We start from the raw sequence: 25,003 nt of genomic DNA on the forward strand, positions 1-25,003 counted from the left end.
AGGGCCCAGCCTACCTTGTGCTGCCGCAGGAGGAAGGGCAGCAGCATCAGCATCCCCCCATCATGGACAATCCACCAGACATCGATGTGGCCCTCCGAAAACCGCTCCTGGTTGCCCGGAAACATGGCAACATTCTTGGCCACCAGCAAGGCCAGGTGCCCAGCTGTGGTCTCTCGCACCAACTCTGGGAGGGGAAGGGCCACGTCAGCCAGGGCAGCTTGCAGCCCTCCAAGCCCAGCAGCACCCACCCTCCACGGTGCCTACCAATGAAGTTCCTCCAGGTCTGGTGGTCCTCCTTCTGGCGCCAGCTGCGGGGCCAGCCCACCAGCACTGTGTTGTGCTGCAGCCCCCCCAGCCCGCTGGACTGGATGAGGTGGGACATGCCATCCCGCAGGTTAGAGGAGATCACCACCTGACAAAAGCCCTTCACCTTCTCCGCTTCCATCAGGCGTCGGATGGACTGCAAGGGAGAGGGAAGTCAGAGATCCCAGGGCCTCGGGGACGGGCATGGATCATGGGCACAGCAGCTGCCAGGCCCAGCAGTGGCCCAGCCCAGGCCAGATGAGGTGCAGGGTGCAGGGTGTAGGGTACAGGGTGCAGAATGCGGGGTGCAGAGTATGGGGTACAGGGCTGTGAAGTGCAGGCTGTGGGGTGCAGGTCCTGGCAGGGTGCCTGGGTCTCCATGCCCCGTGGCAGGCTGGTGGCTCTGGGCCAGGGGGGTGATATCCAGTGGTGCACAGAGCTGGCACACGGCTCTGTACCGTGAAGAGTGGAGGGTGTTCTTGTGCCAGGGCTCTGACGGGCGGTGGAGCAGCAATTAGAGTTATTTACTCAGAGAAATTATAACATGTCTGCATGGGAGAGAAACTGTTTGCTTCCGAGGGTTTAATCTCATTAATGTGCCGCCCCGCGGGTGCGGGGGGTGGGGAGTGCTCTCACTCTGGCAGGGAAAGGCTCCTCTCCCACCCTGCCTGGCACCAGGGCCACAGAGACCATGGGGAGGGTCGGGGCTGTGGAGTCCGCTCAGCCCAGCAGCACAGCAGCCCCTGGGTGAGCACCATGCTGTGCTGTGATGTGCCATGCTGTGCCAAGTCCCGCAACAGCTGGCCAGGACTGGGACCACTGCTTGGCTGGTGCCAGGATCTCTGGTATCTTGGAGAGGAGGAGGGGTCCAGAGGTCCCTGCAGTGCTCTGAGCACCAGTGAAGCATGGAGTCCTCAGGCTCTGCCTGATGCCACTCGGAAGCTCTCTGGGCCGTTTGGGGCCACCAGCCCTGGCCATGGGGCAGACACAACCCTGGGCACCTGGGGACCAGGAGCACCTGCTGCTGGCACAGCCCATCTCGGTGCAGGCAGGTCTCACCTCCTCCGCCCTCTGCGCCTGAGGGTGGTTGTCCAGGAAGGTCCCTTCTAACACAGAGGCCACGATAGTGAGGCCCTTCCCAGCCTTGAGCTGTGATGTGAAGGACAGGAGCTGCGGGTGCACCACATTCTGCTCCTGATCCCCGCGGACCAGGACCAGCAGCTGCGGCCTAGAAGGAGGGTCCTGCAGTCAGTGCCCACATCCAGCTGGTCCCTGCCCCAGCACCCTCAGATCCCCATCTCCCTGCCCAGCCTCACCTCCAGTTCTTGGTGTGCGGGGGCCCTTCCTCCAACCGCAGCAGGGCATAGCGGGCTGCACTCAGGGACAGGCCCCGGATCCCATCACCCCACTCCTTCTCTGCCCTGCAGGAACCAGCAGCACATAAGGGATGCCCATGGCTCTGGCCCTAGAGCACCACACTGGCACCCTGGAGCATCCTGGGACAAGCAGCCTCGGGGAGCTGAGAAGCCACACTGAGAGGCCATGTGGCCATGGGGGGCTGGCCAGGACCTGCGGTGCCACGGCCTCCCTTACCCGCGGTACTCGATGTATTTGTAGATGAGGCCAGCAATCAGCATGGCCACCAGTGCGTAGTACCAGGAGCAGATGAACATCAGCGCCAGGCACAGGCTCATGCCCAGGAAGGACAGGGTCCTGCAGAGAGCACAGAGCTGTCAGCGTGCCCTGGGGTCCCCACACCAGGGTGTCCTGGGGCGTCCCTCTCCTGCCCCATCCCAGCCGGCTCACCAGTGGTAGTAGCGGAAGCGGGGCCGCCAGTTGGGCGTCCGCAGCAGCGTTTGCACCGCACACGCCAGGTTGACAAACATGTAGCACATGAGGAAGAACCTGCAGAAGAGAATAGGAGGCTGAGTGGGTGCACTGTGAGGAACTGAGGTCTCCACACCTCCTGGCCCTGGGGTGGCCAGTGCTGGAGCGGGCCCTGCTGATGGACAGAGAAGCAGTGTCACAGAGTAACCAAGTCTCAGTGCTGGCCAGGACGGGACCCCAGAGTCCCCGCAGGGCCCCCCTCTTCCCAGGCAGGGCTCAGGGCAGCAGGTGTGTCCCCCCACCCTGAGGAGCAGAAACCCACACACGCCACCCGCTGCTTGTGAAGGTGCGGGTTGACAGCACGCTGCCTACATGGAGAGGATGGGAGCCACCTCGTCCAGGGAGGCGATCAGGATCCCGATCTCGCAGATGCAGGCTGTGAGCAGCAGGGCCCATGTCGGCTCCCCGTTGGCTTTGCCGTGGCCGAAGACCTGGAAATGGGGGGAGAAGGGCGTGTCAGGCTCCGCAGTGCCCTGTAGCCCTGGGCAAGGGTACTTAGTGCAGCCCGATGAGACTGGACCCTCCCGTATACCCAGCCCTGGCGGGAACAGGGATTGGGAACACCGGGTGCCATGAGCTGGCACATGTCCCATGCTGGATCCTGCCAGGGCAGCAGTCCCAGGGCTAGCAGGACTGGCTCCTGCTGACAGTACAGTCCCATTCCCGGCAGATCCCGTCGCTGTCCCCACACCCAGCGCAGCAGCCCCTGTACCCCCACCAGGGACCAGCCCCAGCTCACAGCCTGGCCACAGCCAGCGCAGAGTCGGGCACCCTGTGCCTGGGACGGACAGGCTGCCGGGGGAGAGTGGCCCCTCCTGCGGCTGTGGGGACGCGGGGGGGGGGTCCGGAGAGGGGGCCGGGGGCGCGTGTCCGGACGCATTAGAGGGTGCGGGCGGAGCGAGTGAGAGCTCGGGCTGGGGCTGGCAAGGAGAAAGAGGCAGGATAAAATTAGCCCGCTCTTCCCTGGGGGGAGCTGTCGGGTTGGATTTGGAGAGATGAGGTTGTGGGAACGCGTCTTCAGAGAGCAGATAAAATATGAAGCGGCACGGCAGCGGGGGGGGGGAGGGGATCCTGACCTTTCCCGACACTCTCCTCCCACCGATACCGCAGCCAGAGCCACCACGGCCGCCCACCGCCGCGCCGGTGCCGGCGGGATGAGGGCAGGGAAGCGGGGCTGCTCCGGCAGCATCGGTGCCGGGAGGAAGCAGCGTGGGTTCCCACCGGTCACTCGTGCTGGTGGCATCTGCAGCCACAGTGGGCTCTCAGGGTGCGGCAGCACCGGACTCGGGGTACACCTACCCTGAGGAAGGGTACGATCCCGTCCCTGGAGATGGCTTGCAGGAGGCGGGGGGCTCCGGTGAGACTCTGCAACCCAGCCCCACAGGTGGAGAAGAACGAGCCGATGACAATGACCCACGGGGATGGCCATGCCAGGGTGCCAACCACCAGGTTCCCGTTGACGGCCTCACCAAACCTGCAGGGCATCAGCATCACCTGCGGTTCCGTCCCATGACTGAGCCCCGAAAGCACCAGCACCACAGTGGCACAACCCAGCCCCCCAACACGACACCACTTTGGGGGGATGTGACACAACCGGGGAAGGGCCCGCCCCCCTGGGGGTGAGCAAGGGAGCAGAGTCAGAGGTTGCCAGGGGTCTGTCCTCATCCCTGTACCCGTAAGCATGGACAAGGACAGGTGTGGGACAGGACTCCTCGTCCATGTGCCAGGAGGGCAGTGATGATGCATGCAGTTGGATCCTGTTTGTGTTGGTGCTGGCGACCCAGAAGTGTCACCTGCCACGTGCGGTGAGCAGGGCTGCCCCAGATAGGCAGGAGCACAGGCAGCCCTGCCTGTTGACAAACAAGTGGCTGCCTGCAGTGTCGGAGCAGGAGGAATGCAGCAAAACGTGGACGGTCGGGGTGCACACAAGCCCTCAGTGCCTGTTACAAGCTCCAGGCCCCCCTGCCCAGTGACACCCATGAACCCTCCAATGCCACCCTGTCTGCCCAGTGTGTCCTGGTTGCAGCCTTCCCCAGACCTCTGCCTGCCCCAGCCTGTTCCAGGGGGCTGCCAGACTCTCCCCATGCCCCACATATCCTTGGGACACTCACTTGTCACGCAGGACAACCCCCTCGATGCATGCTCCAAAGAGGACAACAGAGCTGATATCTGCCAGGTGGTCAAGGAGAGCCAGGAGGATGCAGCGTCCTGCCTGCCCAGCCAGTGGGGTGCTGGGACCCTGTCCCAGCCCAGTGAAGCACCCAAGCAGATCAGCCCTGCAGAGCGAGCCCACCCGCCCTCAGCCCCACAGCCCAGGCTCAGGCTCAGGCAAGCCCTGAAGGATACAGACCGCAGAGGTGGTGGCAATGGCCAGGATGGTGCCCGTGGGGATGGACTTCTGGGCATCCCGCAGGTCTCCAGAGCGGTTGGAGCCAGCCATGATGCCTGGGGAAAGAGGGGATGGTGTCAGGGGGAGCAGAGCTACAGCTCATCCCCGTCCCAGATAAACCTCATGCCAGGCACCGTATGAGCCCTGGGCACAGCAGGGCGCGGCTCGGTGTGCGCCAGGATAGGAAGCAGACATGATGGGTAGTGGAGAAGGTGCTGCTGCGGCGTGGGCCCCCAGCCTGCTCTTTTCATCCCCCCAACACTGCCCCGCCTACCCCAAACCGCAGTCTGAGGCCACTCAAGGATTAGGCTCAAAAGCTCTCAAGTGCCGTGTCTCATTAGCCCTTAATTAGCTCAAGCAGGGACGGTGGCTGCCGCAGGGGTAGGGACAGGGTCCAGCCCCGACGCTGCTCTGGGAGGGCAGGAGGTCACGCAGGGACACGGCTGCACCGGCGGGTTCAACACAGCCCGAGGGATGACCCGTGCTCCGGCCGCAGCAGCAGCCGAGGCAGGACCCCACCGCCGCCGGCAGCGGGGGACAGGCGTCCTGCAGAAACCGGGACCTGCTGCTGAATGGGCAGCGGGAGGGAGCGCAGCGGAGGCTGAGCGGCTGCCGGGGACCCCGCAGCGCGGGACCCTCCAGAGCTCGCCATGCCCGGGGCAGGCCGGGGGGCGATCCCGCCGGCCTTGGCCTCGGCGGAGCTGCAGGGGAGCCCCGGAGGCTACGCCCCGCTCGGTTCCGCAGCGGGACTGGGGCGGGGGGGCTCCTCTGCCCCCGGAGAGCTAAAAATACCCAAGCGGCGGGACGTCAGCGCGCACCGGGCGGCACCGTCAGATCTGGAGCGCGGGCGGCTGCGTGGGAGGCGATGGCGACCAGCCGCCCCCGCGACGCCGCTGTCACCGCCGCACCCACCGCGGGGGTGGCACACGTGGGGCTCCGCCGAGCACGCCCGGCGGCACGTGCCCGGTGTGCCCGCGGCACGGAGCGGGGCCGGCGGCGACTCCCACCTGTGACCGAGGGGAAGTAGATGCCGACGAGCAGGGTGAAGTAGGACGTCATGTCGCTGAAGACGTAGGGCTGGTCCATGTCCACTGGGGTGTCGGGGGAGCTCACTGAGGGCAGCCCTCGCTTCTCCACGATCACGCCCTTGGTCAGGTATGAGCTCCAGAGGTTCTCTGTGAGGAGGGAGAAGGGCGGGCAGTGCCACCGGCATGAGATGCCCACAAGCCCCCATACCCAGCACAGCATCCCCATCCCACAGGGATGGAGCCGGGGGGGCGGGTCTGGCTCTCCCTCCCCTTCCCCGGCCTCACTGAGCAGCCGGCTCAGCCAGCAGAGAGGACCATGGGCATCCAGAGGGTGAGGATGGCAGTGCAGGTGGGCAACCAGAGCAGGTCCGTGCTGCTGCTGGCAGTGTCCCCACAACATACTGCAGCAGCTGACATGGGATTGCAGTAGCAAATAATTAAGAGGGTAATATAATTAATGCTGATCAACACAGGTTTAAGGGAGGTGGATCGTGTCAAAGTAACTTGATAATGTTTTTGATGGGATTATGAGTGCGGGGCTGATGTAACAGGTTTAGTGTCCCTCCGTGTGCTGCCTTGGCTGCAGATCACGAGCAGAAACTGGAGCAGTGGAGAGCAGCCAGCACCGGGCAGGGCGGGCAGAGGCAACTGCCCTTGGCATGTCACTGCCAGGGGGCTGCTGAGAGGGGCAAAGGGGCCTGCAGGCACCAGCCCTCAGCCCCCGGCACTGAGCCCCCTTCATGGCTACTCACAGGTGACAGATGAGGCTGGCAACCCTACTGGCCTTGCCTGTCTCATCCTCCCAGAAAGCTGTGTTTGTCCCCACAGGGAGATCCCTCACCTGGGGCACAGCAAGGTCCAGTCATCTCTGTCAGGGCTAAACTGTGCCACCGATCTCAAGATGCTGCTGGCCCAGTCACCCTCACCACTAGCCAGCCCAGAGTGGGGTCCTGGCTCTGTCCCAATGCCCCCAATGCAGGAGTGTTTGCTGCCTGTTGCCCTGAGAGAGACCAGCTGGATGGGTGGGGGTCTGCACCCCGTCCCCAGCAGTACCATTGCCAGCAGGAGCAGATTCCACCCAGCAGCCAGGAACTCATTATCTGGCCCAAAAGACCTCAGCATGGGATACCATCGGGAGGCTCCCAAATCCCCTACAACTGCACTCCACTAACCACAGTCACAGCTGCAGCCCTGAGCACCACGTGCTTAGCCAAGTCTGAGCTCCCATGCCTGTGTCCATGCAGATACCAGGGCAGGATGGCTGGGGCAGCCTCACAGCCACCAGGAAGTACTGATCCTGCTTGTGGCTCTGCTGCTCTCCTGAGTCCCGACAATCACTCTGGCATGGGGGTCTGCAAACACCCTCTGAATGTGGCACACAGCATCAGCCTCTGCCACCCACTGCTGAGCGTGTGCACCTGGCAGATGTACCAGCATCTCCGGAAAAACGGGTCACAAGTGGCTCCTCCCAGCAAATTCACGCATCTTTCTGCGGTCCTGGCCATTCTCCCAGCAGGGCTGTAGCCACAGCAGCTAAGTGGCCCCGAGGGGTGATCGCTTCTCTCAAAACCTCAGATCAATACCAGCCTTTCCAAAGGCCAAGAGGAAGCAGAGGGAGGATTTATTCATCCCCAGCCTTTGGGCATCATTCTGAGCCACCCCGTTGGCTGGCACAGGCTGCGTGCGGGTGGCTGCAGTGCCCTGCTCTGTCACCCAGTGCAGGAGTTGGTCCCACTGCCTGGCACAGCATGAGCACAGCTCACTCTGCCTCAGGGGCAGAGCAGCCCCCAGCAAGGATCACCCACATGCCCTCTCACCTGGACCCAGCACTGTTTGCCCCCACAACACCTGGCATGGCTGAGGAATCCTGCTCAGGGCAGCCTCCCACAGCACACCTCCACCAGCCCTGCTGGCAGAGCTGCCCAGCAGGCAGGGCCACTGCCCCACCACAGCTCCCCTGCACTTACTTCTCCATGCTTCCAGTCCCATGCCTTCATGCCCATGCCCATGTTCTCATGCCTCTGTCTGCCTGTGCTCACCTTGGATGAGGCCGCTGGCAGCGCCGGGGATGCCCTCGATCTCAGTGACGTTGTTCATGCTGAAGTACTCGTCGCAGGTGGCATTGAGGAAGCGGGAGGTGCAGAAAAGCTCCCAGAGCTTGGAGCCAACTGTCTCGTTCCCCTCCATCACCATCTTGGTGCAGAGGTCAAAGCCATGGCGTGAGAGGGTTCTGTTGCCCAGGAGGCAGATCCTGGGGGGACACAGGCACTCAGCTGCGCATCTGCACGCCCTGGCCCTGCTGCAGCCCTGCAGGACCCCATACTCACGGGAAGCTTGGCGGGTCGAAGGCCGATTTGATGACACCAGCATAGATGGCGAGGATGGAGAGGATGACACAGCCCAGGAAGACCAGGGCAAATTTGTTGACATACTTGACACCCACGAACACAACGGTGGCCATGCAGGTGAGCACACAGGTGCCATACACACGCATGTTGTTGAGCATCGCAGCCGCCTCCCCGCTGGCGTCCTCTGCCTTGAAGATGGCCATGGCCGGGAAGATGTAGGCCTGGGAAAGAGTTGTAGCATCACTGCCTGGCTAACAGCCTACAGAGGGGACCCCAAGGAAGGGTCCTCAGACCCCCTGCCCTGCCAGGACCTGAGCCCTTGGCACTGCACAAGGCAAGGACTAGGTACCTACCAGCAGGATTTCGATGGTGCCCAGGATGTACATGGCACCAGCAAAGGTGGTGCCCAGGTAGAAGCAGAGCCCCACGGCCCCACCAAACTCAGGTCCCAGGGAGCGTGAGATCATGTAGTAGGAGCCACCCGCTGTCAGAGAGAGCAAAAGTGGGTCCCAGCCAGACCCCAGTGACACCCTCAGCCCTGCCAGGTATCCCATAGGGCAGACTGGAGCCAGGATAGCCATAGGCCCTGCTCCAGCATTGAGCAAGATGCAGAGCAGCAGGAGTGCCCACACTGGCAGAGTCATTCCCCAGGAGCCCTGCAGCCAGGTGCAATGGCCAATGGCACAGGTGTTCCCTGGACACCAGACAGGAGCTGTAGCCCCAGGGACCATGCCCTGCTCCATCCTCCCAGAGGAGCCCTTAGAGCAGGGCTGCCAGGATCGATGGTCCCGCTGCGGCAGCAGGATGATAAATAGCTTTAATTACACCCCGTGTTGAGCTGTCAGTGCCGTGCCCAGCCTGGCGCAGCTCACGGCTCCCCAGGGCTCTGCAGGGCTGGCGTGTTCTGGGGGAGGCAGCCGGGGCACCCACCGGCCAGAGCCCGTGGTGCCTCCCGGGGGGCAGAGCCCACACACAGCAGCATCCCTGTGTCCGGCGGTGGCAGAGCCCACCCCGCCACCCAGCCCGTGGCACCCAGCGTGCCCCGCTCCCATCCTCCTTCCGTGCGTCTCCCGGCTCCCCGCGGCCTCTCCAGTCTGGCGGAGGGAGGAGCCGCGGCTGGCGGCTCTCGCTGCCATCTGCACCTCGCGGCTTTGGGGACGGGTGGCGGCTCCAGCACTCGCTCCCCCGGGCCGTGGGGATCCCGCGCGGGCTGGTGGCAGAAGGCTGGGGAGCGGCTGGCGGCCCCGGGGAAAAGCCTGGGAAAAGCCCCTGCAGGCACCCCACCCGGCAGGGACCAGCTGCCCGCACACGTGGCACACGCATCGACGCGGGCTTGGCTCTACCTGGCACCACACCGTTGGTAGCGATTGCACTCATGGAAATGGCCGTCAGCATCGTCTGCAGGAAGAAACACAGTGTGGGCACCCGGCGGAGCTGGGCAGAGGGACAGGGGAGTGGAAGGGAGAGCTGGGGCCATGCTAGGACATGGGGCTCCCTGGGGCCACACTGAGATGTGCCACGGGGCAGGGATGCCCAGGGAGGACGGATGGATAGATGTATGGGTGGGTGGGTGGGCAGGCAGGGCTGTTGGCTGGCAGCACAGCTGAGAGGGCTGAGCCCCTTGGAGAGGCTGGCAGTACTGCGGGGGGGGGGGGGGGGGGGGGGGGGGGCAGGGGGCTCAGGCTGCCCAGGACACTGGGCAAGACCAGCCTTCCCAACCTCTGCCCTGGGGTGACTGTCCTGGTGAGGTGGCTCTCTGCAGCACAGTGTGGTGCCAGAGCAGGGGACCCCCAGCACATCCCCCTACATGGCAGCTATAATCTGGGTCACCATTTGAGCCCCATCCCAGTGCTGATTCCTTTGGGAAGCTGAAGGCTTCTCCTTGCTCTAAGTGGGGCAGGAGCTAGGGCAGGGGCAGAAGCTGGGGCAGGGCATGGTGGGCTGGCAGCTAGTGCACCTCTCCATAGTCCAGCCAGCCAGACTGGTGACCCCCAGGCCATGGGCAAGGCTGGTGAAGGCTCATCTGGCTCCAAAACTCACACAGGAGCAGCAGAGGAAGACCATGCAGAATGACTCCATGATGCCAGCGATCCCCACCACCCAGGTGAGACGCAGGAAGAGAATGACCCCAAAGATGTTCTGGAGGCAGGGCAGGTAGACACCCATGAAGGTGCCCATCCGTGGGGCCTGTTGAGGGAACAGAAGTTACCAGGGCTCAGGGGCCTGGCTGGCAGGGGAGCAACAGGTCCCACTCCTCCTGCAAAGCAGCCAGGAACCCAGGGTGAAACTGCCCCCGGCTGAGGCCAAGGAGTCCCCTGTTCCCAGGGTAGTCTGTGGCCTGGCACTACGCAGGCAAGGGCTGGAGAGGGAGGGTTAGCTCCCTCCTAAGTCCTCACCTGCACGGGCTTTTTCTTGCCTCCATCATTGTTCTCAGCCTCCTCATGCTCCCGGCTGCCCTGTGGCAGGTTGGTGTAATTGGCCAGTCCACTCAGCAGAGACGAGACCATAGGGCTTGTGTCCATCTCCTCCTGTGGAGAGCAGAGCCCGAGTCATGAGGACAGTCCCTTGGGACCCTAGCCAACCCCAGGAGACCTCACCAGATGCTACCCCACTGCCTGCCCCTCCAGGAATGGCTTTGGCAGTGTGGCAACCCTGGCCTGGGGCTCTGGCATGTCCCAGTGCCCGGGGTGCAGGTCGGCTGTATGGGACAGCTGCCCAGCTCAGCCCCCTCCCCCTGCCCCACTGCCTGCCTGCCCTACCTCAAAGAGGGCCATGTTCTTGCCATCGTATTCCTTGCCCTTCTCCAGGTCCGTGCTGTTGATGAAGGGGCTGCTCTCCTTGGGATTGCCATCACCTGTGGAGACACCACTGAGTCAGTCAGGCAGCCCTGCCCTGCCCATCCCATAGGGTCACCACTGTGAGGGGTCATGGCTGCCCGTGGCTCCTGCAGGAGAGCTGCCGGAGCTGTGGGCACCATGTTCATGCCCAGTCCCAGCACAGGCAATGGCAGGCCGGCATCCCAGCCACCAGCATCACCTCCCACACCTCACACCTGCAGGGGCTGCCGTCCCCAGGAGCCACACGCTGTCCTGCCCAGCTGTGCTGACGTGCGGACCCGCCAGAGCACATCCACACAGTGAGGCGAGCGGAGTGGATCCAGGGGAACCCTCCAGCGGGATGGCTGGCAGCAATAACTCACGGCACGGGGTGCCCACGGGTGAGCGCACTGGGACTGCCCTCAGCGCTGCATCTGCAGGGGCAGGATCTGGATGGCTGCTCAGCACCAGCGCAGAGGGGATGGTCCCGGCACAATGCCGGGGAGTGGGGCAAGTGGCCAGGTGTCTGGTTCTGCTCCCAGACACAAACCACAGGAGTGGGGGCCACAGGGTGGGAAGGCATCCGGAGGTGACACCACTGAGGGCAGGTGATGCCTGGGGCAGTGGAGCCACCCACAGCAGTGCAGGGCCCACAGAACTACCAGGACAGGGGCCACAGCCACTCACTGCATTAATGACCTAGTGCAGAAGAAACCTGGAGATGCTTAATAGCGATGAAAACAGCTGAGCTGCAGAGCAGCAGAAATAAATCAAGCTGGAAATGGAGCAGCAGTGAGGATGGTGCTGCCGGAGCAGCACAGCTCCAAGAGAGGGCCCAGAGCAGAGGGGGACCAGAGCATGGGGGCCAGGAGCCAAAGGACACAGTGCTGGGCAGAGCAGCTGAAGGGGCAATGGCACCCATGGCACAGGGAAACCTGGGCTAGTCCCCAGCCCTCAGTGGGCGGAGAGAGGCTCCCTGCCACACACCCATCCCACCACCACGGCCCTGCAGCCAGAGCAGTCACACTGCCATTAGCCACCGCACCGCTGGGCAGGCTGCCCACATGGGCAGGGTCACAGACCAGCTCCACACTTTGGGGGCAGGGAGAGAACTGCCCCCTCCACCATCCTTCAGCATGGAGCCGATGAGTGCCCCGGGGCAGAGGGATGGTGCCCTAGCAGTGTAGTCACCCACTCATGGTGGCACCCCCAAGACAGACCCTGCGACCATTTGGAGCATCCTGGTCCTTTGAAGGCCACCATTCTCCTGGCAGTTGACTCATATTTGGGATCCTGGAAGCCCGCGTGCAGTGGTGATTCACCATCTGCAATTCCCTGGCAGACATGGTACTCCTGGCTGACCAGGAGGTGAAGTCTCAAGTGCTACAGGTGACACTGACCTGCAGGCTGCCCCCTAACTCCCACCATCCCATGGCTCCTCCAGCATGGGGCAGCAGAGCAGCACTGTCCCTAAGGGCACAGCCAAACACCAAGGCACAGTTCACAGGTTCCCCCTGTGCAGGAATGGCCATGGCAGTGGCACTGGGACACCCTAGCCCACACGTCCCAGGAGCTTCACTCCAAAGTCCCCTTGGACCCCAGGTGACACCACCGGCATGTGCCCTGCCCTGTATCTCCCACAACAGGTCTCAACACGGACCTCATGTGCTCCTTGCTCTGTGTTTGATCTAAAGCCCCAAAGAATCCTGCTCTCATTAGGTAACAGCAGTGGTGTGGGCTGGCACCCACCCATTTGCCACAGCTCCTGCCCACCTGCACCAGCTCTGGGGACCACATTGATGTGAAATGTCCACCACACTGACAGGACACCCTCCAGGCTGATGCTGTGGCCATCCCCAGTGTGGCGACACAAGGGAGCAGGAGCAGGGGTGGCTGGAGCCCACCACCCCCTTAGGGCTGGGTGGCATCGGGGGACACGGGCAGTTTGGCAGGGAGACGTGCTCAAAACGTGGCAAGGCTCTGGGACCCCTCCGGGAGAACGGAGCCCGCGGGGGCCTCGTCTCACCGCCTGGTACCCAGCCGACGACATCACCGTGCAGGTTTCCATGGCAACGGCGAGCCACGGCCGCCTCAGCTCCCGCTCTTATGTAACGGCGGAGGCAGCCGGACGCTGGCCCCACATGGCACTCGCGCCCCACGGAGCCTGATGGATGGCGCGGCCGGACCCCCGGCCCCAGCCCACCACAACCCCACGGGACTGGCCCTGCTCGGCTCCATATGACAGGCGCCAGCAGCACCCTGGGGTGCCCACGCTCCAACCCATGGCACTACAACAGCACCCACAGCTCGCAGTCCCTCCACCCCCACCTCTGGCCAGCGCTCCTCACGCCGGGGCCGCGGCCCGTTCTGACATCACCCAGGCTGCTGGGGCTGGCCCGTGGCGCAGGAGCCCCTCGCCTGGTGATGCTGCTGCGAGGAAGAGCACTGGGAGAGGCCCCGGGCTGGTGAACATGAGGATGCAGCACGGCTCGGGGAGACCCTCAGCCTCCCACGTCGCTCCAGCCCCACAGACTGGAAGGAGTTAATCACGAGGGCGCAGGGTCCCAGGTGACAAAGCGCTCCCGCTTCTGCTCCTGCTCCTGACGGAGACCATTTTGCCGCAGCGGGGCTGGTGCAGCCTCTCCTCGGTAGCAGCCTCAGACCCGTGGTCTGAAGGAAGGGGCAGGCAGGGCAGGCAGGGCAGGCAGGGCAGGCAGGGGCAGGGACGACAAGCAGGGCGGGCAGGAGCAATGCACTCGTCCCTCACCTGCCACCGCCACGGCCAGTCCTGCCCGGCGGCACAAAGGGGGTGCTGCCTCCTGGCCCTGGGGACACGTGGGACATTGCCAGTCCCACCAACGCCCATGGGCCTCCCCCTGCCCTGCCACATGCCCCTGACCCGCTCCCCCAGCGCAGCCAGGACAGAGCAGAGCGGGGCCGGAGCGCTGGACGGGGCTAGCAGCACCAAGGCCAGCGGCCCAGCCGGGAGAGACAGTTGTGAGCGGAGCAGAGCCGAGCCGTGCCAGGCTTCGATCCCGGCGCTCGGCCGCCCCCCTCCCCAGGGATCGCTCAACATGAATCGGCCTTTTAATTTGCTGCGGCGGCTGGAAGGGCTGGCGGCGGGATCGCTGGCAGGAACCCGCAGCCCCGCCGCGGGCATCGCGCAGCCCCACTCTCAGCAGGGCTTCCACCAACCTGCCTGCCCGGGGCAGCCCAGAGCCAACTCGGCAGCGCCAAAGGACTGTCACTGCACCCTCGGAGCCCCCCCAGGGCAGCGCTCAGACAGAAGCGCCATCCACAATTTGATCTTCTAATGGCCTTTTACTTAGCCCTAAATTGGGTTGGGAAGCGTCATGTCCCTTATCCCAAATCCTCCCTAATCGCTTTACACGGCACAGGGCACTGAGCACTGGCTGGGGGAGCCCCAGCAGCCACCCCCCACGGGCTAATTAACCAGAACTGCTGCCGGGGTCGCTAGCCGGTCCTGCCCGACCACGGCCGGCCCGTCCCCTCCGCAGCATCCAGAGCACAGTGAGCCCCAGCCAGGAACATCGGGCACTAGGGCTGCGGCACTGGCCAGGAGGTGCAGTGGGTGAGGGGGGCCGTGGCGGGGGTAGCCCCAACCTCACAGCTCTCCGTGCCTCCGTCTGTGCTCCTGCACAGGGCTGCTGGCAGCTCCGGAATCCCCTGTGCCACCCCCGACTCCGGTCCCCGCAGCCCTGGAGCAGCAGCGATTCGATGGCTGCTCATGGCACTAGGGGTGCCCTGGGGCTCCCCTGGAGGTACACAGGACACCTTGACTTTTGCCACAGGACACCTGGACTCTCGGGGCTCTGCCTGCGGCAAGGGGCACCCCAGGGTGACCCCAGCAACCCAGCGAGCACATGGGCGAGCACGTGGCCCTGGCTGATGTCCCCAGCTGCTGCCGTTTTGCAGGAGCTGCTGGCCAAGGAGGCCACGCTGCTGTTCTGTCACCTCCGGCTATCAAGGGGACTTGGCTGTACACCCACTGCCTGGCCCTGGGCTGTTGGCCTGGGGCGCCTAAGGCAGATGGGGATGGCCAAGGTATTCTTATGGCAGTGACATCTCTGCGCCCACCCGGCTTCCTTCTACCCTGCGCAAGGGTGTCTGACAGCTGCCCTGGGGAGGGCGACCTTTGGAGGGGCCACACAGCCGTTGCAGCCTCACTGAGGCAGAGACCACTGATCATCAGAGCAGTGCTGGCTCGTGCTGGCAGTGTCATGCAGAGCCGGCTCCAGCTGCAGTGTGGCAGGGGAGCAGGGGGTGGGGGTCGGGAGTGGGGGTCAGGGGTGGGATGGTGGAGTGGGATGCTCCCCCCATCCCAGGGCTGCGCTTTCCCCCTCCAGCCAGCAAGCACACTCAGTGGCCTTTTGGGCTGGATTCCTTCACTGCCTGACCCAAATTGGACCAACTGCGACTTCAGACCTATCCTCTTCCTTCCTAAACCCGGGATTATCCTCCCTTTGATCAGCCGGCCCTGCAGCACAGGATTTCCAGCACAGGCGTTTTGGCTGGCTGCATTTAAACAGCTTCCCAGATTCTCCGACAGTCCAAGCCCTGTCTTGGAAATGGCCGTGGACACAAGTTCCAGCAAAGCTCCTGGCCCTGTATCTGCCCTCCCCAGGCATCCGGGTGCCCCCGGGCTGGGTGTCGGCATGGCACCCTGCAGTGGGGCTGCGGCTGACATCCCAACACCCCAACCAGAGCAGTGCAAGCTGCCAGCCCGGACACTGCAGGCAGCAGCCCTGCCTGCACCCCGCTCCCAGCATCTCCCCAGAGGGTCTGTGCTGGTCCAGCCCCCGCTGGGTTGCTGGGGCTGGAGCCCTTCCAGCCGTTGTCATGAGGCTCGTGCATACTGTCCAGAGCACGACTTGAGTGTGGACACTGCTGACCTTTCTGACAAATAAGGCCTAAGTGGCACCCAGGGCTTCAGTGGTTGTGCTGGGCTCGGCAAGTTGCTGGACAGCCAGCACTGGAGCAGCCAGGACATGCGGAGGGGGCCCACTGGCATGCAACAGCTTTGCCACCCACTGGATTTTCCGTGGTCCCTGAAGACAGACCTCGTGATGGGAGTTCAGCTGACCCTCGGCATGGGGGGACAACCCATCCCCCTCACCGCAACCACCCTTGTCACGGGTGTGGGGAGTTCTAATGAGCCCCCTCCTACAGACAATCCCTGCTTCCCCAAGCCACCCAGGCCCCTGGTTCCTCCAGCCCTTCACCCGCTGTCCCACAGGGCACCATCTCGCCAGGCTCAGCTCCAGGGACAGTCTGCCTGGTCCATCTGTAGTGGCACTGTGTCCAGCCCTCCTGCCAGACCCCAGCATGGCAGAACCGCCTGCTGCCACGCCGCCGGCACTGCTGAGATGGAAATCGGTGAGTGGGAGAGATCCTGGTGCTGCAGAGGGCAAGAGGAGGGCAAGTGCCGAGGGAAGGGCACGGCCGGGGGCCAGTGCGACAACCCCAGCCCAGCAAGGTGCCCCCAAAAGTCTCCTGCCAGCCCTGACCTTGAGCAGAGCCGCAAATAAACAAGAAAATAAACAGCCTGGGGTCGGAAGAGCAGAGGAATACACAGAGCCTGTCTCTGGCTGTACCCAGAGCCCCACTGTGGGCAGTCGGGACAATCGCTGCCATAGCCAGCCATGTGCTCCCGGCTGGGGCTTTGGAAGACCCCACAAGGGGGCCTGGAGAAGGGACTTCGCGGGGTCTGGGAGGGTCAGAGGGGCAGAGCAAGTCCTTCTGGGCACACATTGTATCGCCCTGGCTGCAGCCCATCCCTATACCCGACAGGAACACCCACAAGAACGGGGCCTGTGCTACCTGGTTGCCTGGTGCTGGACGTGGCCCCGGGGGGAACGGGGACCCTCACACAGCTTGGCAGTGCCGGGTGCCGGGAGGGGCTGAGGCCGAAGCGCCAGCAGTGACAGGGCTGCTGCGGGGCCGAGCGGCCCCTCGCCCGCGGCGGACAGCGGCCCTGCGCCGGGGCTGCGCCAGGGCTGCAGCGGGACGGGGCACGGCGCGGCGCGGCACGGACTGGGCCGGGCCGGACCGGCTCGACTCGGCACGACAGGGTTCGCTTTGGCTCAGCTGGGCTCGCTTCGGGTCGGCTGGGCTCGGCCCCGGGACGAACGGCTCCTGCGGCCCCGGAGCAGGGCCCGGGCGGCCACTTCAGCACGGTGGACAGCGGCGGCGGCCCCGGGGGGCGGGGGGCAGGGACGGGGGGGCGGGAGGGGAGAAGGGAGCGGGGGGCGGCTGCCCGGGATGGGGGGGCGGCTGCCGGAGATGGGGGAGCGGCAGAGGAGGGGAATGGGGGGGAGGGCAGCGGGGGTGAGAGAGGCGATATGGAGAGATGGGGGGGCGGCAGCCGGAGATGGGGGGCGGCAGCAGGGAGGGCTGGGGGGGGCTGCAGCGGAGATGCGGGAGGCAGGGGTGGGGGGCCGGCAGCTGGGCGCGGGGACCCTTGCGGGGTTCCTGGGCGGGCGGGAGAGGGACTGGTGCGGCGACTGGCGGGGGCTGTCCGGGAAGCGGCGGGGCCGGCCCCACAGGGTTGCTCGGAGCACAGCAAGCAGCCCCCGCCCGGGAGGAGGCTCCTCGGTGAGCCCCGCACGGCTCGACCGCACCGCCGCTTCCCGAGGCTGCCGCAGCGGCGGGAGTGCGGCCGGGGCTGCGCGGAGGCGCCGGGAGCGGGAGCATCCCCGCACCGCCCGCCGCAGCCCCGCGGGGCCGCGGGCCGAGAGCCGCCGTCGCGGCCGGTGCCGGTGCCGGTGCCGCCCGCCTGCCCCGCGGCAGGACACCCCCATCCCTCGTGGCCCCCGGCTCCGCGCCGCTTCTGCCCCGCGCCGCCGCCGATCCCCGGCCCGGCGGGGGCGGCCGCCCCGGGCTGTCCCGCTGTCCCGCTCGTCGGTGCCGATGCCGGTGCCTCACCTTGGCTGGCGCCGCCGTCGCCGTCCTCGCAGTCGGTCAGGTTGTTCAGCATGGCGCCGGTGCCGCGGCCGCTCGCTGCCGCCGGAGCTGGAGCTCTCGCTCCGCAGCAGCCGCGTCCCCGCGCCGCCCCCCGCGCCGGTGGGAGGGGGCTGCAGTGCGGAGGCGCCCGGGCTCACGGCTCACGGCTGCTGCCGGCGGAGCCCAGCCCGGCCGCCCGCTTCATCACGTATGCGGGAGGCATTGCCCCCGCCGCGGCAGGGAGGGGGGACGCGGCGGCGCGGGGGGGCACAAAGACGAGCGAGCAGAGCGGGGCCGCCTCCCGGCTGCGCCAGGCGTGGGGGGGAACTAGGGCAGCGCTGCGGGCCCGGCTGGCGCGGGCGGGACGGGACGGGACGGCCCCGCAACCGCACCGACCCCGCACCCGCCCCGGCCCCGAACCCCGCCTCCAGCCCCCGCACTCCGCACCGGCCCCGCATCCGTCGCCAGTCCCCGCACCTCACACCGGCTCCCGCACCGGACCCCGGCGCAGCCTCGGGACCGGGAACACACTCGGGGTGTACAGTGGGGCAGAACCTGTGCCTGCGGGACCGACGCATCCCCAGAGGTGGCTGAGGCCCGGGATCAAGGCAGCCCCTGTCCAGGTGGCCCCTGCCCCGCGACGGGCGGCTCCCGGGTGGGGGCGGCTCCCGGGTGCGCAGCACCACGTCATGCAGGGGACCCCTCTGCGGGTGTCGGGGTCCCGGCCGTGGGTGGAGACCCCTGCCCCAGCACCAGGACTATCCAGGGCACCCGTGGAGGGGTGGACGTCCAGACCACCCCACAGTGGGGCTGGGGGGTCGGCAGAGATGATTGACCCTGCTCTGCCTAGCTGACCTGCAGCACAGAGAATGCTGCCTGCAGAGGGGAGTAGGCTTGATGTAACCTCCCCTGGTGCCCAGGGGACCAGGATCACACCCGTAACAACCTTCTCAGACCTGGAGAAGGGTTGCAATGGGGCCAAAACCCCCAGGCCCTGTGCCGCCTATGGAGGCCCCAGCTCTTGCAGCTATCACCCACAGGGCCAGGGGCACATGCCATTCTCCAACTGGGGTTGTTGAAGGACCCTGCAGGGCTGCTTGCAGCCCCCTGTTCTCTCATGCACTTAATCCGGGAGGATCCCCCAGCCAGAGCTGGCTGCAGCTCCCGGCATCTCCTCCGGCACAGGCTGAGATCATGACAGCCCGCTGGCCTCCGTTACTTCTTGACGGCTGTAATTAATTGTTTACTTTCTCCTGGTGCGGAGCCAGCTGCTCCGCAGCGCGGATGCTCCCCGGCCTGACCCCGCTGCCAGGAGAGAGGCTCAGACCCCTCACCCCAGCCCAGCAGGCAGCACTGATCCCTGCCCTATGGCTGCAGCCAGGACCCCGGGACCTGGCATCCCTGGGGAGCTGCAGCAGCACAGCCCCAGCTCCGTGGCAAGTGGCACAGGATGGCTGCAGGGAGGATGGGCAGTTCAGGGTGGGCAGTTCAGGGTGGGCAGCTCCCCACCCAGGACGCTGTGTGGCTGTCACCACATGGGGCTGCCCCTGTCCAGCTGCAGCAGCACCAACCCCTCACACCTGCATCCCTCAGCCCTGAGCAGGAGCCAGTGCTGGAGCAAGGGGCTGGCCCACTCCCAAGGGTTGCAACTGGAAGGAAGGGGCTGCAGACAGGATGTGCTGGACAAAACCCCACCATCCCGTGTGGGTCTGGGGGGTTAGCAGAGGACCTCCCCGACCCCCCTAAGGAGGCTGTGGCTGGGCAGAAGGGCAGTGGGCTGGGGTCCAGCCAGCCATGGTGAGTGCCAAGCACCAGAGGGTGTTTTTTTGCAGGAGGCCACAGAGCATGGGCTCGGCACAAGAGGGATTTTCCTACTAAAACAGATGCGGGGGAGGGAGCACGTGAAAGACCACTAATCCCCTAATCCCTGGATTATGGCTCCATTTCAGGGGTTGGGATTTGACGGCAGCACAGGGGGCTACGCTATCAAGACTGCATTGGCTTAGCCTGTGCGCAGGGTCCCACCAGCATGGGGGGACAAACTGAGGGTGTCTCTGAGGCAGAGGAGACTGAGGGGACTTGATCTCCCAGCAGAACACTGACCTTAACCCTGGCCCAAATGCCCAGGAGTGAGGTATCTGGTGTAGTGTGTCGAAAGGAGAGAGGTCTGGCATGGTATGGGCATCATCCATGCCCTTGCATTGCTTGCAGTCCTGCTGCAGGCAGCACAAGGGCATGGGGAAAGAGGAAGAGAGATGCTTTTCCCTGGCCGTGGAGTGGGGGATCAACTGCAAGTGGCCCCTGAGTCCAAGTAGCAGGCAGGGTCCTGGCACTAGGCCAGGCAGAGCATCAGTGCCCCACTTAACTGCAAGAGGCTGCCCAGGAATGACGACGGAGAGCAGCCAAGCCAAGAAGCATCCCTGCAAAGTGTCCTGTACCCCTGCAGAGGCTCCCGAGAATGCCCCAGACCCCTCTGCATAGAACCTGGGTGTGGGGAGCCATTCTCACAGACATTCCCAGGGCCAGAATCCTGGCTGCTGGCCACACAGCTCTTGCCTGTCCTATTACCAGCAGCGGTCAAACCTCCCAGGAGTGAGACACGTGCTGGAGTCACTGGGAAACCTCCTGAGGGCAGGGAGCGGGCAGCCTGGCATCGTGCCGCTCAGGCAGTGAGGGCGGCTGTGCTGTGGAGATGCCGGTCAGCACACTGCACTCCCTGCTGTGATCCCTGGGCACTGTCAGCAGCCTGTCCATCTGCATCCTGCCAGGACGGGACACCCTGCGCTCAGGGCTTGAGGGCATGAGGACAAGCAGCTCCCAGGGAGAAGAGCTGGGGTGGGAGAGACTCCAAGAGGATGGAGGTGCAGCAGGGCAGTGATGCCAGATAAATGTTGGGGGGGGGGGGGGGGGGGGGGGGGTCCATCACAGTGTACCCTCACCAATCTGCCCTGACAGCCCCATGAACCCAGGGGCAACACATCCTGTAGCACCTTGGCAGGATGGAGTGGTCTTGTTCTTCCCCATCCAGACAGGTCAGGGCCCTGCCTCCAGCATGGGACAAAAGCAGAGCCCAGAGCTGATATGGGCACCAGCTGGCACTTGACACCAGCTCCAGCAGTGGGACAGGACATGGAGGGAGGTACAGTGTCCCGTAGGGCTGGGAGGGGAGCACAGGAGCCACTGAAGCTGCCTGAGGCCGAGAGCAGAAGGGCAGCAGTGGGGCAGGGCTGGCAGAGGCCATGGGGCAAGGCTGTGAGCTCCTGCGTCACACAAACCCAGCACAGCATGCAGCTGGCGCGGCGTCCCCAGCTGCCCTTGCCCAGATGTCTTGCCAGCAGCAGGGCCACAGCAGTGGGCGGCTGGGCAGCCTGGCACAGGGATCAGCGGCAGAAGCAGCCTCCTTCCACCAGGCCCCGCTCCTGGCGACACCCCCCAAGCAGCCCTGTGCCAGTCTCAGTACCCCGGGGACACCAGGCAGCCGCTGCTGAGCCAGGGCCAGAGGGCCCAGTGACGGCCATGGAGCAGCTGCATGGCCACTTGCCAGCTGCTGCCAGGAGGGTTTGGGTTCAGGATCAGCTGAGGAGGCAGTGGAGTGTCCTGTGCCCCACATGGCACTCCTCACTCAACCCCACAGCCTGTGCAAGGATGTCCACTCTGGCACCCCACCAAAGCACCTGTGGTGGGTTCAGTGGCATGGAGACTCCTTGGGAAGCTGCTGCAGGCAGCAGATGGGGTTTCGGCTGCTCCAGCCCCGTGGTAGCATCCCAACCCCCATATCATCGGCCTCTACATGGTGCAGACCCTTGGCACTTGTAATAATACCCCAAGGGCACCCAGTCTACCACAAACCTGGGTGCCTGTGAGGGGGCTGGGGGAGATGGGGGTCTGGGGGAGCCTCCTTAGCAGCCCCTGTCCCTCATATGTACCCCTCTGTGCACGGTGCTTCAAGTGGGGGCCCTGCTCCCACCCTTGTATCGTGGCCCCTCTGGGCAGGGCCCTTGCATGGGGGTGCACCCGGGGCTGGTGGGGTCCCTACTCTACCCTAGCCCCCTTCAGGGTCTCACCTCACACCCGGGGTCAGCCTCACACAACTGCCCCACAGAGCCATGTCCATGGCTTATGGCCACAGACCCATGACCCCACAGCCCCCAGGGGGGCCGAGAGAGCAGCTGAACCCCCTCAGCACCGGGAGTCGTGGCAAGGGTGACACCGGGACCGGTTTCCACGGCAACGAGCGAGGCTCCTTAACTGGTTGGTTGCCATGGCTACTGCTGCCGAGCCCGACCGCTCGGGACACAGAAGGGTTCCGCCGCGGGGATGACCCGGTGCCCTCTCGGGCAGCGGCGGCTGCCCCACGGGCAGCACACCGGGCACGGGGGGAGCAGTCCCACGTGCACCTTCCCGGGGGGACCCGGCCCCACGGTGGGTCCCAGATGGAGCACATCGACCCCCGGTCCCGCGGGGTCCGGCCCGCGTTGCGCTCGCGGCGGGACCCGGTCCCCGCGGGACAGCGGCACCGGCGAGTCCCGGGGGCGGGGCCGGGCGGGGCCGGGCGGGGCACACCCCCACCGGAGCCGGCCCGGCCCGTTATCGCCCCCTGGCGGCGCCCGGGCCCCGCGCAGCCCTGTCCGCCCCCGCCGCCGCCCGCACGGACCCCGCACAGACCTCGCCAAGACCCCGCGCAGCCCTGTCCGCCCCCGCCGCCGCCCGCACGGGCTCCATTTCCCGGCCAAGCCCCGGATCCGGCCGTACTCCAGCAGTGACCTCCGCCCGGCCCCGAGGCCCCCGCGGCGGCGTGCTATCCGTACCCTGCCCTGCCCGGCACCGGGCGGTCCCTTGCCTCCGCCGCCCCCGCCCAGGGGCTGAGATCCCTCCTCAGCACCACCCGCCTGGGGCCGCTCCCGGGCAGGGCCTTCCTAAAGGGCGGCCCCGGGAGCCACAAGGTGGCCTGAGCACGGCACCAGCTCACAGACGAGCAGGGGCCTTCCAGCTGGCCCGGGGTTCCGACACCGCGCCGGCACTGGCAGCACGGCCGGCTGCGGCTCTCGCTCCCAGGTCCCCAGGATCTCCGTCACTCTGTGCCCCTCGCGCGACACTGACATGCGGCCAGCAGCACCGAGCGCTCGCCCAGGGCCGAGTCCTTCCCGGAACCACCGCTGTCCAGAGCTCCCGCCTGCCATGTGCAGCCCCTGACAGTCCTGCAGCTGCCAGCCCCCTCCCATCCATCTCCCCGCGAGGCAGCATCCACAGTCCCCGTGCTGTGGAGCAATGTGGGTTGTGAGGAATCCCTGAACGCTGTCAAGCCCTAAGTACAGACCCTGCCATGGCCGTGACCACCCCATGAGACAGGGCACGTCCATCAGGACCAGCCACTGGCTGTCCTCTGGGAGGGCACAAGGTCACAGCTCAGATGGAAGGATGTGTCCCTTGCTACCACCATGGCCTCTCGGCATGCCCACCCCAGCTCCCCGCAGACCCCCACCAGCAGACTGGCTGCCAAACTGAGAAGCTGTTCCTGGAGGGCCCCAGAATTCAGCCACAGCCCTAGCTCATCACTGTCCACTCTGCCCCAACACAGCCCACAGGCCAGGCCCAGTTGGCCCAGCTGCCACAGAGTGACAAGTGGCCCTGCATCCCCTCGCCACCAGATCCAGCCCTACATCACCCACGACAGCGTGATCCTCGACAGGGCCCCAAAGGCCAGAGCCCACTGAGGGAGGCACAGCCCAGCCTGGGTGTCGTGGTGTCCGTCCGGCTGCTCGCGCCTCCTACCCGCGCCCTTCGCCGAGGGTGCAAGGTCACAGCTCCAGCAGCACGGTGCCGCCGTCGGCCGGTTTTCTGGGATCGATACGGCTCTGGTGACAGCAAAGCTCCACCGCCACGTCCCCTGGGCACCACGAGGCGATGGCTGCCGGCTCCAGCGCCTGTGCCCATGGCAGCCCAGTGGGCACTGCTGCCTCCGCAGGCTGGCCACAGCCTGCCCTCCCCACACCCTTGCCCCGGCCCGGCAGCAGCCACCCTCCACCACGGCTCCCTGGGTAGCAGTATGGGACCTCGCACCCACAGCCGACCCACAGCCGTAACCCCGCTCCATCCCGCTGCCGGTACGGCAGCAGCAGGGCCTCGCTCCAACAGCCCCCGGGATGGGGACGGAACACTGGAGCTCCCTGAGGAGCGGAGGTGGCCCCAGGGAAGAGTCTGGGACAAGGGGTCCTGCCCGGGCAGCTGAGCCCCACTCCCTGATCTGCACCTCTCATCTCCCGGATCCCGCAGCTCCGTGCCATCCCTACTCCGGGGGTCTGCATCGCCTCCGAGGGGCCAGACCGACCGTGGCTCCGCACCCCCCGCGGTGCTCCGACGGCCCGGCCCTCCCCGCGGACCCTCCCCACGGACCCTCCCTGCGGACCCTGTCCTGCCCCGCGGATCTTCGTCGCGGCCCGTATCCGGCCTCCGGAGCCCCCCCGGGCCCCCCTTGCCCCCGGCGCTCACCCCCGCCGCCGGTGACGGTGAACCGCCCGCTCATGGCCCCGTCGTCGCCACAAGTGGCTCCGGCCCCGGCGGTCGCTGAGCGCGGCCCCGCCGGGCGCTGACCGGGGTCCTAGTGCCCGCGGCACCGCCCGCCGCGCCGCCCCCGCGGCCGCAGGGCTGGCTGCAGTCCGAGTGGATCGGCTCGGCCCCGCTCCGGTCGGCTCCGTTCGGCCCGGCCCGGCTCGACTCGACGGGACGGGGCCGCTCCGCCGCGCCCGGTCGGTCCCGCAGCCGCCGCCGAACTGGGGGGGCTGGGACCGTGCCTCAACGGGACGGGAGGGGTTGGGGCCGCGTTTTGCCCCCGCCCTGTCCGGAGCCGTGGCCGCTAATTACAGCTAATTACAGCCCCGGAGCTGCGGCCGCCCCACCCTGCCGCAGACCCGGGCATCCCCGGGCACGATCCCGGCCCTGGCCCTGCCGCCGGGCTCTGTGGCCACGCAGGGACAGGCCGGGGCCGGGAGAAAATGCGGGGCCAGCCCGCGGCGAGGTCTCGGCTGCAGTGGGGAGTCCGGTCACACGCTGTGTCCCGGTCACACGCGGTGACAACTGCCCGCTCCTCCTCGCGATGCAAAGTCGGAGGGCAGGGGAGGGCAGTGGGTGGAGGATTATGTGAAGCCAGGGCTGGGGAGATGGGGGGATCGGGAAGGGGTGGTGCTGCGCCTGGCATAGGGCTGGTGGTGGACAAGGTTGGGACCAAGGGACATCCTCCCCCGTTGGACTGTGTCCCTGCAGGGTCCAGAG

The 25,003-nt window shown here is 66.0% G+C and overlaps 1 protein-coding gene across 2 annotated transcripts in view; it reads right to left on the reverse strand.

Annotated features, from left to right (window-relative positions):
* The window catches only part of SLC12A5 (solute carrier family 12 member 5), a 31,708-nt gene extending 7,405 nt beyond the window's left edge, over positions 1-24,303 (reverse strand). The window contains exons 1-19 of one of the 2 annotated variants that reach the window (XM_032127410.1): positions 24,224-24,303; positions 10,715-10,809; positions 10,352-10,483; positions 9,996-10,142; positions 9,299-9,353; positions 8,309-8,439; positions 7,935-8,176; positions 7,647-7,858; positions 5,587-5,754; positions 4,537-4,635; positions 4,302-4,359; positions 3,490-3,664; positions 2,503-2,621; positions 2,110-2,208; positions 1,897-2,016; positions 1,620-1,724; positions 1,363-1,531; positions 265-460; positions 15-184 (exon numbers count right to left, since the gene is read on the reverse strand). In XM_032127410.1, the coding sequence (XP_031983301.1) occupies positions 15-184; positions 265-460; positions 1,363-1,531; positions 1,620-1,724; positions 1,897-2,016; positions 2,110-2,208; positions 2,503-2,621; positions 3,490-3,664; positions 4,302-4,359; positions 4,537-4,635; positions 5,587-5,754; positions 7,647-7,858; positions 7,935-8,176; positions 8,309-8,439; positions 9,299-9,353; positions 9,996-10,142; positions 10,352-10,483; positions 10,715-10,809; positions 24,224-24,257 (2,526 nt within the window). In that variant the 5' untranslated portion in view covers positions 24,258-24,303. Of the gene's footprint in view, positions 1-14; positions 185-264; positions 461-1,362; positions 1,532-1,619; positions 1,725-1,896; positions 2,017-2,109; positions 2,209-2,502; positions 2,622-3,489; positions 3,665-4,301; positions 4,360-4,536; positions 4,636-5,586; positions 5,755-7,646; positions 7,859-7,934; positions 8,177-8,308; positions 8,440-9,298; positions 9,354-9,995; positions 10,143-10,351; positions 10,484-10,714; positions 10,810-17,716; positions 18,044-24,223 lie in introns of those variants that run through there. The other variant, XM_032127409.1, reaches the window with a different exon arrangement.
* Positions 24,304-25,003: the final 700 nt, after the last annotated feature.

The sequence above is a fragment of the Corvus moneduloides genome, chromosome 17, assembly GCF_009650955.1.
Source record: "Corvus moneduloides isolate bCorMon1 chromosome 17, bCorMon1.pri, whole genome shotgun sequence".
NCBI lineage: Eukaryota > Metazoa > Chordata > Aves > Passeriformes > Corvidae > Corvus > Corvus moneduloides.